General features: G+C 39.5%; 1 protein-coding gene across 2 annotated transcripts; it reads right to left on the bottom strand.

Annotated features, from left to right (window-relative positions):
- Positions 1-1,885: 1,885 nt before the first annotated feature.
- LOC148903291 (cytosolic sulfotransferase 3-like) lies at positions 1,886-10,305 on the bottom strand. Of its 2 annotated transcripts, none has more exons than XM_088999441.1 (8): positions 10,159-10,305; positions 8,042-8,186; positions 7,666-7,794; positions 7,440-7,540; positions 7,220-7,346; positions 7,039-7,136; positions 2,662-2,836; positions 1,886-2,571 (listed from the first exon to the last, which is right to left on the bottom strand). In XM_088999441.1, the coding sequence occupies exons 2-8, from the start codon at positions 8,178-8,180 to the stop codon at positions 2,459-2,461; spliced, it is 882 nt and encodes a 293-aa protein (XP_088855567.1). In that variant the 5' UTR covers positions 8,181-8,186; positions 10,159-10,305; the 3' UTR covers positions 1,886-2,458. The 2 variants fall into 2 exon arrangements, with proteins under 2 accessions (XP_088855567.1, XP_088855574.1); XM_088999448.1 differs by lacking the exon at positions 10,159-10,305 and adding an exon at positions 9,986-10,039.
- Between the last annotated feature and the right edge of the window lie 227 nt (positions 10,306-10,532).

Here is a 10,532-nt window from a genome sequence, read left to right as displayed (position 1 = left end):
AAATATCGATATAACCGGGACTATCGATATATCCGACCCTGTTTGCATGTAATTTTCTCCGTGCGTGCATAGAAATAGTATCAATATAACCGGGACTATCGATATATCCGATATCGATATACAGTAAAGTCTCGTTATATCGATATCGGTTATATCGATAGTACCGCTTATTACGATACTATTTTCATTTCCCTTGCACATTTCTAGTCTTTTTATGTATAATTAGTACCGCTTAGTACGATAACCGGTTATGACGATAATCCGGTTATTACGGTGCTCCTTTTCATCCCCCGCCGGCCATTTTTGTTGTTTATATCGATATATCCGTCGCGCCATTGGTCAACTTGGTCACGTGTCTTGTTACGTGAGCCGCCATCGGTCGCGCCATTGGTCGACTTGGTCACATGAGCCGCCATCGGTCGCGCTATTGGTCGACTTGGCCGTGTGACTTTGTCACGTGACACGGCATCGGTCGCGCCATTGGTCAACTTGGTCACGTGTCTTGGTTACGTGTCACGCCATCAGTCGCGCCATTGGTCGACTTGGTCAGGTGACTTGGTTACGTGCCCAGCACCCGTGTAGCAGAGCCATTTTCATTTTCAGACGCTAGCTCGTGTGCAGCAGACGAGATTGAAGTGTTTGTGTTAAAAGGTAAAAATGGGAAGCAGAAGAAGATTGATGACTTTTTTAAATTGTATACATAATACAGTAAGATGTAAGCGTTGCAGTTTCCCTGTTGTGTTATGTACATGCCCACTGTACTGTATATGAATGCAATCGTTTTTTGCAACAATGTTTCTTGTTTTGTCTGCTGAAGCGCGATGATTTTGAAAATTATTAACATTCCATACTGTGTATTAAAGGACAGCCGATGTCACTTTTTATTCAAATGCAAATAAAAATGACTTCACGCCAAGACGTCTTGCATTGCTTGTGAATCCAAACAATGGCTTCAGATTCGGATAATATGCTTTCTTGTTACACATCCAGTTATGAATATGTTTCAAATACACTGTAGTTCTGAAGATTAAAGCATACATGTTTACAATCATTAAAGAATTATATGTGCCATTTTGAGGCAACATTGGGGGAACAACTCCCAAAAAAAAGGGAGCTAATGGCCAGCTCCGTTTCTTATATGGCGCTTGGCTGCCCTCTTTTGGCGGCTTTTGTTTAATGCAGTTCGGCGCAGGATCGGATATATCGATAGTCTCGGTTATATCGATATTTTTTCGGACTCCCTTGAATATCGATATAACGAGACTTTACTGTAACGAGACTTTACTGTATTTCTAAGCTCTTAATATGCTGCCGCTTGTCCCAGGTTCTTTGGAACGGATGACTCATTGAAGTCGTAAACTACAGCCGCAGTCACACAGTTTATGCTTACACAAGCTTAACTGTAGGCGATTGACAGTATTTGATGACTTCAATTACATTGTACCTGCTATATATAGGTTTCTATGACTGCGTCATGAAACAATGGCTGGCTTGGCATGAACTCACAAACACAGCACTTTGCTTTTCAGTAAAATATTTTATTACTCGGGATAGAAGTATCTTTGAATTATATTATATAGAGGCAACAATGTAAATACTTGTTTGTTTTTGTGTTCAATATATTTTTGAAACTTAGTCACATTTGTCACTGTGAAAGACAATCGAAAATGCTTTTATCTGGCTGTGCAGTATTGTTGTTTTTATATCAGGATTGTCTCACCGGCGCTGAGGATTGAAATATTGATGTGAGTATATGTATTTACATTTAGAGTCACTTTTAAAATATACTAGAAAACAAATAATTTTTAATAAAAAATATTTTGAGTGTACAGGGTGGATTTTGAAAATGTGCAACTGTTGGGGTGGAACAAAAGAGTTACATAAATCATTGTGTATTTCCTTTATTGGACTGCATGCAGGATTTTCAGACGTTTATTCATATCATAACAGGATGATGTCCTGTTTTCTGAACAATGCTTCATTTGTTCAGTGATTTTTGTCAGGTTACCTTGTACTGTGCTCTACATTCCAATGAATTCCAGACCAGAGTAAAAGTACTGCATGTGGTTAGTGTTGCTCCCTCTGCAAAGTGTACGTGCCATAGAAAATAAATAAATGTGCCTGACCCACTATTTCAATGCATAGATTCAGTATTACAGCTGTTTACTTTCAGATTATCTTTAACGTTTGTTGTTTTGTTTCACCGAATGTCTGGATTCAAATAAAAAAAAGTGATCATCATTCATGTTTATTGTTTTTGAAGGCCCGCATATGTATTTACATAAAACACACAGTTGGTTCCGTTTAGCAGTGAACTTATTTCTATAACCCGAACGAATTAACGCCAAAAGGATGACAATGATGACCAGAAGTGAACTCTAGAAAGGCTTGCTAGGGCAGTTTGACTGAACGTCATCCGCCTTCAAGGAAGAACCAGTTTGTTTGATCTGTTCAAGCCTTAAACTTCAGTGCGAAACACCAGTCCGGGGAAAGAAATGTGCTGCTTGTAGTGCTCGTCACACCGCTCATTCTGGGCTACGGTAAAGTGATTCTTCCAGTCTCCAACTTTCCCTTCAAATGGCAGAGAGATCAATTCAGATGCGATTCCACCTCATCAGTTTAGAAAAATGGCAAATCACTCACGGCCATCTTGCTGCATACCTTTTCTCATGAAAGGAGACACCTTCAGATTCATGAAGGGGACATTGGTAAAGTTGGTCAATTTGTTGTCTTTCATATTGTCAAATTGCACGGCAGTCATGATGCTTTCTTTCTCCTCGGCGGAGGGAGACATGCCGAGGAAGTTGCACAGCTTGTCGATCTCACGTTCCAAGTTCTGCTCACGCAAAAGACTTTCTCAATCAATATCAAAATATTTTCCGTTCAATTAACAACACACAAAAGTTATGCAAAGAATAAATACTTTTGGGTTTGGCTTGATCCTGCAATGCTTAAGTAGGGTGTGAGACAGGGAAATTAGAACTTTATAATTATCCTCGTTTGATTCATTAGTGTCGATGTTGCCGAAAATACACTGAACAAAGTCACGCAGTGTTGAATTTAATGCTCTCAAATGACATGAGTGCTGTCAAAAACAAGGTACAGTAAAGTCTCGTTATATCGATATTCAAGGGAGTCCGAAAAAATATCGATATAACCGGGACTATCGATATATCCGATATCGATATAACGAGACTTTACTGTATTTCAAAATCAAGATTGTGTTTGTTTTAAAAGTTCCAAAAAATGAATTTAAGAAAACTTCAAACAGGTTTTTAAAGATCTTATAGCAGTGTTATTTGCAAACTTTGTTTACATAAATTAAAATGTCTTGAGTGTATGACATATAATGCTGTAATCCTTGTATAAATATGCTGAAAGGAAGCACAGTATGAGAGATAGTTTCCAGATTACCGTTTTTTTTCCAAATATTTGTTCTTAAAATTGGCATTTGGTTTTACTTTTTGGGTTAGGGTTGGTCAATGTTTCTTTTCCTATGTTTTACACTGGTTAATAAATTAATGCACTCCTGATTTTGTCTTCTTTTTTTATAGGAGCAATTTTGCTTATCGGTGAATTCATTCCTGGAGCAAATTTTTGCAGATTAATCACATCAGGGGTTTGCATCCAGCCATTATATCCTTTTCTGACTGAGTTGGTGAAATTGAGGAGGTCTTCGAAGTATTCTGCCCACTGACTCACAGTGTCTCTGTACACAGTGGAAAAGGTGCACTGCTTCACCCTCCGTGGATATCATATAATGGACCAACATTTCCTGGTAGCCTCCCAGATGGAGGCACCAAATTCTTCCCACGCCCGACGAGTTTATGCCTCGGAAACCGCGATGCTGCGTTCCGCTTGGCCAGCCGGTACTCATTAGCTGCCTCTGGAGTCCGACAGACCAGAAGAGTCTCATAGGACTCCTCCTTCAGCTTGACAGCAACCCCAACAACCAGTGTGGGGGTGGACGTCTCGACAGCCCCCAACCATCTTACGGCAACAACTTTGATCGGCCGCCTCAACGACAAAGAAACATGACCTCAACCTCCCCCAGGATTACAATACAATACATAGTAATTTATATTGTGCTTTAAAAACAGCTGAAGCTCTAACTAAGCGCTTAACATGGAGAACTATCATATACAGGAAATAAAGCAGTCACAAAGATAGTAGAAAGCACCAGGCAGTGAAACCAAGATCAAGTTGGAATCATGCTGAGACGAATGGCAAAGAGTACAAGTGACTTTTGAGACAGGTTTTAAAGGACAACCGACGTTGTGTCCATAATTTGTAAATTTGCTTCAAATGACTTCTACCGAGCGTATTTTACAAAGATTCCACCGCATATAGCTATATTTTACGTTTTAAGACTCGCGCTGAATATTCCGGACGTCTTGTTTTTGAGTTGGTGACGAGTCGTCATGTTACGTCACTGAAGGAACGCCCCTGATCGAAAAAAGGACACATTGTAGCAGCCCTTCCATCACGTCAATGCATTTTGCTGTACTTTGTTTGGTCTGAAAACTTTGTGTAGCACCAAAAAGAGGCAGAAGATGGCGACAAACCTCCGTGTAAGCCCGTTTCCACGTGCTGATTAATTCCTTACACGGAGCTTTGTCGCCATCTTCTGCCTCCTTTTGGTGCTACATTTCCCGCCCACAGATACCTCAAAATGGCACGGAATAAATTCTTTAATCGAGTAACAAAGCATATTCTCCAAATCTGAAGCCATTGTTTTGATTCTCGAGCAAGGCAAGACGTCTTGGGGTGACACCACGAACAAGGGGGCGGGACCTTCTGAAACTGGCCACTTCCGGTTACAATTTTTTGCAATTTCAGCACACTTTAAGTCATTTTTATTGGTGTTTTGCATTTGACTAAAAATATCACACTGCGTGTTTTGGGTATTTTAGATGCTATAAAATGTTTTTATGATGTCAGTTAAGAAACAAAAAAGTGATGTCGGTTGTCCTTTAAAGATGGGCAGCGAGGGGGCTTCTTGAATGTTCAGTGGCAGGTCATTCCAGAAAGTGGGACTAGCAACGTAAAAGGCTCCATCAACTCGGAGCCTCCGTTTAGTTTTTGCCACATCTAATAATGTCTGGTCAGCAAACCTGAGGCGTCATGAAGGCGTGTAAGGGTGGATGAGCTCGGAGAGGTAAGGAGCAGTGAGGCCAGTTAAAGATTTGAAGACAATAAGATCTTGAAAAGAACTTTAAAATGTATAGGAAGCCAGTGAAGGGATGCCCGAGTAGGAGTTTTGTCTTCCCTCTCATGACTACCAGTCAAGAGACGAACAGCAGTATCTGGACCAGCTGGAGACGCTTCATGAAGGATTGGCTGACTCCAAAGTAAAGCGCTTAAAGGTGCTCATGCGAAAGGACAGGTTTTATTTTAGCCCGCTGTCTAAAATGAAAGAAGCCGGATTTAACGACAGCACCAATTTGTCAGTCAAGTTGAAAGTCAGTGTCCAGTTTAAGACCCAAGTTTGAGACAATTGACTTCAGATAAGGGGGCCCAAGTCTACAGGATGAGATGTATATGAGAAGTGGGAAAAACTTAACCAGAGATGGGAGTTGAAACTCATTCTGACAAGGGAATCTGACAGACAACTCACAACAGATCCTTACAATCCGTTTGGATCTGCCAGGTCAGACTGGCATCTTCCTCCACCATCAGAGCCAACTCACCACCAGGTGTGGATTAGTTGATAGCTCCGCACCCTTTCTTTACCCGAGTGTCCAAAATATGATTTGCCTTCACCCCAAAAGTGCATCCACCATTTGGATCGGGAAAGATTATGATTTGGTTGCTTGATACGTCACAATTTTGAAGCCTTACTTTATAAATAGTACCTGCTGATATTTTTTTATGTATAATTATTAACACATCGTGGCCTGGTAGTCGAGTGGTTAGCACATTGTCTTCACGGTGCAGAGGTTGTGAGTTCAAGACCCGGTCTGGCCTCCTTGTGTGGAGTTTGCATGTTTTCGCCAAGCCTGGGTTTCCTCCCACGTTCCAAAAACATACATGGCAGGCTGATTGAACACTCCAAATTGTCCCTACCGAAGAAGGCTGGGATAGGCACCAGCACCCCTTGTGACCATAATGAGGATTAAGCTAAAATTGATGGATAATTATTAGCACGTTTTGTTTTCACTTTGCAGGGACAACCGAAGCCTCTGGACAAGTTGTGTCCATCATTTGTAAAATCCCTTCAAATGACTTCTACTGAGCGTATTTTACAAAGATTCCACGGCATATAGCTATATTTTACGGTTTATGACTCGCGCTAAATATTCAGGAAGTCTTGTTTTTGAGTTGGTGACGATTCCTGATGTCACGCCAGGAACCCCCCTGACCGAGAAAGCGACACACAATGCATTTTGGGGACTTTGTTTGGTCTGAAAACTTCGTGTTGATCCGTGTTGATGGCGAAATTAGAAGGAAAAAAAACAGAAATAACGCGATGGTGAATCGTTGTGTGTTGCACCAAGACCACTATTTGATACTAGTTGACACAAATTCCCAGCAGACAAATCAGCCCATTTTCAACGGAGCTTGGGCGCCATCTTGTGCATTTTCTGGGCACTACATTGGAGTCCAGACGCCTCAAAATGAGACGGGAGGACTTCTTCAATCGATTGCAAATATTTATGCTTTCCTCTTCAGAACTATTTGAATCATATTCATAACTGGATGAGTAACAAGAAAGCATCTTCTCCAGATCTGAAGCCATTGTTTTGATTCTCGAGCAAGACAAGACGTCCTAACCTAATGTCACGAACAGAGGGGTGGGACCTTCTGAAACTGAAACTTTCTGAGGTCATTTTGAAGTAGTTTTGGGACACTTTAAGTCATTTTTATTGGTGTTTTGCATTTGACTAAAAATATCAGCCTGCGTGTTTTGGGTATTTGAGATGCCATAAAACGTTTTTCTGATGTCAGTTAGGAAACAAAAAAAATGGTTTCGGTTGTCCTTTAAATATCAAGAGAAACTGAGTGCGTTTGCAAGGAAAGAATCTGCGAACATTTTACCTCAGTCAGATCTTCGTAGAACATGTAGTGCAGATTTGGATACGTTTGCTTCTTCTCCCACCAGCCGCTCACATGTTTATGCCAAGCTCCATAAGCCACTGGTGCCACAGAAGAACGCTTTCATGACAGAGTGAAAGATGGACGAGCCCGTTTGACAAAATCTCAACAACTTTGACCTCACTTTTCCCATCCATGAATCTTTTCAAAAATCCATCCCAGTCTCCTGGCGCAGGGTGGATGCTGTTCATGCTGCTAAAATGGAAGTGAGACACCGCAACATCCTTTGGGTTACGAGCCACATAGACGACCTGAATGAAAAGAAATCCACAATTGAGTCAACGTGTCTCAGCTTGAAATTCTTCACCTGCCACAATTGTATGCAGACATGGCAAACTTTTTACCTTGCAGTTGTTTTCCCAAAATGTATCTGGTACAAGGTGGACTGGCAGATGAGTTTTGATAAGACGAGGAGTGATTGTGAGCTGGTCTGCTAGGTCTTTTCCTTAATGAATTGGACAAATCAGTCAGTGTCATTCATAGCTAAAAGTACCTAGTAGTGTGTGTGAGGTCATAATGGAAGGTCTATTGTATTTAATCTATCAGTGACAAATATTCTTTTTTTTTAACCTTTGGGATGACCAGGGATGCATTGCTCCAGAAATGGCACTCTCATATACAGAGGGAGGGATGTGTCATTCTCTGGCTGTGTCTTTCCAAAATAGAGCCTATCCAGGAGGTAGCAGACCCATGTGGTTCCTGTGGTATACAATACGATACGATACGATACGATGCCATGCGATACGATACATATTGATTTATGTCGCGCTTTAATGGACAACTATCATATACAGAAAATAAAGCAGTCACAAAGATAGTGCCATGGAGTAAAACTAAGATCAGGTTTCAATCATTCTGATGCACAATATGAGCTTTTGCAAAGCAGGACTATTTGTTAGATGGATCAATGAATCTGAGTATTGCGTATCAATACTTAAAACCTTACCTGACTTGAGATACGTGGCTATGACAATGTCATCTGGTTTGGCCTTGAAGGTCTTTACATTTTGCCAGTTGTCAGTGTAGAATTTTGTCATCGAGACTCCGTAAAAGTCAAACAGTTCTGGTCGGGCTGGTGCGTCCATCTGTTTCTGTTTAAATTCAAAAGGAAGACTTTTCCTTATTTACTTCTTATGAGAACAGACGAGAACAGGAATTCCCAACCACGGGGTGGTAAGAAATTAACATGTAACATGTATTGATCAATTTCGATTTTACATTACCATTTTATTTTCATGAAAAATTAATATCTACTCATTTTAAATAATGCCCTTTTTTTGCTTTTGGGGATTATTTTTTTTTTGGTCATTGTTTATTGAACATATAAATGTGTGCAATAAAATTGACAGAAAGTCAATGTAGGTAAAATGATTAAAAAAAGGTACAGAATCAACACAATTATATGTTCAAAAGGAAAAAGTCTTCATATAAAAATGCTTTTACCTTTATATGAGCTATATAGTTTTTTTGTACAGAGACAACATACATTAACACTCAAGCACATTTATGTCGATTTTCTCTTGTATTCTCAAGGATTGTAGCATTATATAACTATATTTAATAAATGTATCATCAAATATATTTTATCAACTAAACGCTGATTCTTCAGCCCATTTTTTTAAATTTATCAAATGATTCTGATTGATGAGGTGGTTTGTTTTTCTCTGAATTCACATTGACTTTCACTTAATAGCATATGATTCTGAAAAAAATATAACTGATGAAAATAGTTTTTAGAATATTTTTAGAATTGTGGCGATAGTTATCTTGGTCTATAATTTGTAAACAAATGTATATCTCCACTTTTATGAATTGGAATGACCTTTTCCTTTTTGATGAAAAGATACCAGTTTGGAATGACAAATTGACTTTGTATGTGGAAGGTCACACTATATTTTTTTTTTTACCATTTTTATATCAATAGTGAAGCAATCAGTTTTTTTCCTCGGTTGGTGCAGATATGTATTAAATAGTCATTACATTATTAGCTATTTCTGCAGTTTTATCCATACTATTATTTTTGTCTGTAATAGAGTACTCTGGACAATCCATTTAATCTTATCTTAGCTATGATAGCAGTGAATTTGTGGCGTCACACGTGTCACACGCTTGAAAATGGTATAAAAGGAGCTGTCGCGGGACAGAGAGATTGGGGCGAACCACGGGGCAGAATCATCTCAGACTCATCTTGGACTCACAGACTCAAAGACACTTGCAAAGACCCGCTCAGGCGCCCGGCTCACGCCGGGCGTCGGACGGACATAACGGCACGACTTGCTCGACTCCACGCCGCGATCAAGCTCTGCGCGTCACCTGCCTGAGAGATCTGACAACGAACCTACTTACAAATAAAGAGAACCATCAAACTCTTTAAATTAAATTGGAGGCAGAGTACTGAATTTATGACTCAAAGAAGTAACTGTTTGGCCAACTTTTCCAATTTATACAGCAGAATAATATCCAGGTATATTGTGTTCAAATAAACCGGCTAATGTGTGTAAATAAACTGATAAAGGATTTTTAGTATTAGAATATTTAGTACTGTATATTTTTTGCCACGTGTTTTCAGTTGTTCTGTAACATCTTGCGAGCAACCTGGGATGGTGCCAAAATGTTTACAGCAATAACTCAGAAGTAATTTCGGCTGTATGGTTCTTGATTTTTCTTCACGACACAATACACTTGGTAAATTTCCAGAAATAACATGAGTGAGCCTAACTTTTAGGATTTGTATCACTACACCTGTTATTGTTATGGTAATCCCTAGCACCTTTCTTTTTAGATGAAAGTATTCATGTTCTAAAAAGGCTTTCAATGATCACAGATACTTGCCATTCATTAACATATCATTAGATGCATTTTTTTGTTATATCACCAAAACAGTACACACCTAAAAATTCCCCTAATTTCTTAGGGAACATCAAGACGTGTAACAAATTGAAATGGCAGCAAAAACTAAACTAAAAGTCACCTGTAATATAGAAACAAATACAAAACAAATGTAATATTTCCCTTTGCACAATTCAGAAGCCACATTAAAGAAGAATGCACAAGGCCACTCACACTGAGCTGTACAGTAGATCCTCAAGAATGTATGTTTAGTATGGGAGTGTTCTTCAAACATGCAGGCAAGCGCATGTTACACTAATTATGTTGCGTCAGTCGCTCTTCTGTGGAAGGATGACGTGCAAACCAGTTCATGGAAAACACTTCATGCAAAATGGTCACGTTTGTACTGAAGATTTTAAAACAACAGACAAACATACGTGTAAGCAAATATGCACACCTCGACAAGCAATCGGCACCATAAAAATGAATGACACATGACGTTTGCATGCCTTCAGGATAATTATCAAGTGATGTTTGGAGCTTAGTTCTCGCCAATGATGTTGAACTGGCTTAGTTATGTGCTGTGTTGCCATTGAATGTTTTATTAT

The sequence above is a fragment of the Hippocampus bargibanti genome, linkage group LG01 (assembly GCF_051943395.1).
Source record: "Hippocampus bargibanti isolate YZ-2025 linkage group LG01, ASM5194339v1, whole genome shotgun sequence".
Lineage (NCBI taxonomy): Eukaryota > Metazoa > Chordata > Actinopteri > Syngnathiformes > Syngnathidae > Hippocampus > Hippocampus bargibanti.
Note: the sequence above shows the minus strand (reverse complement) of the source record. Positions and strands in the feature narration are given on the sequence as shown.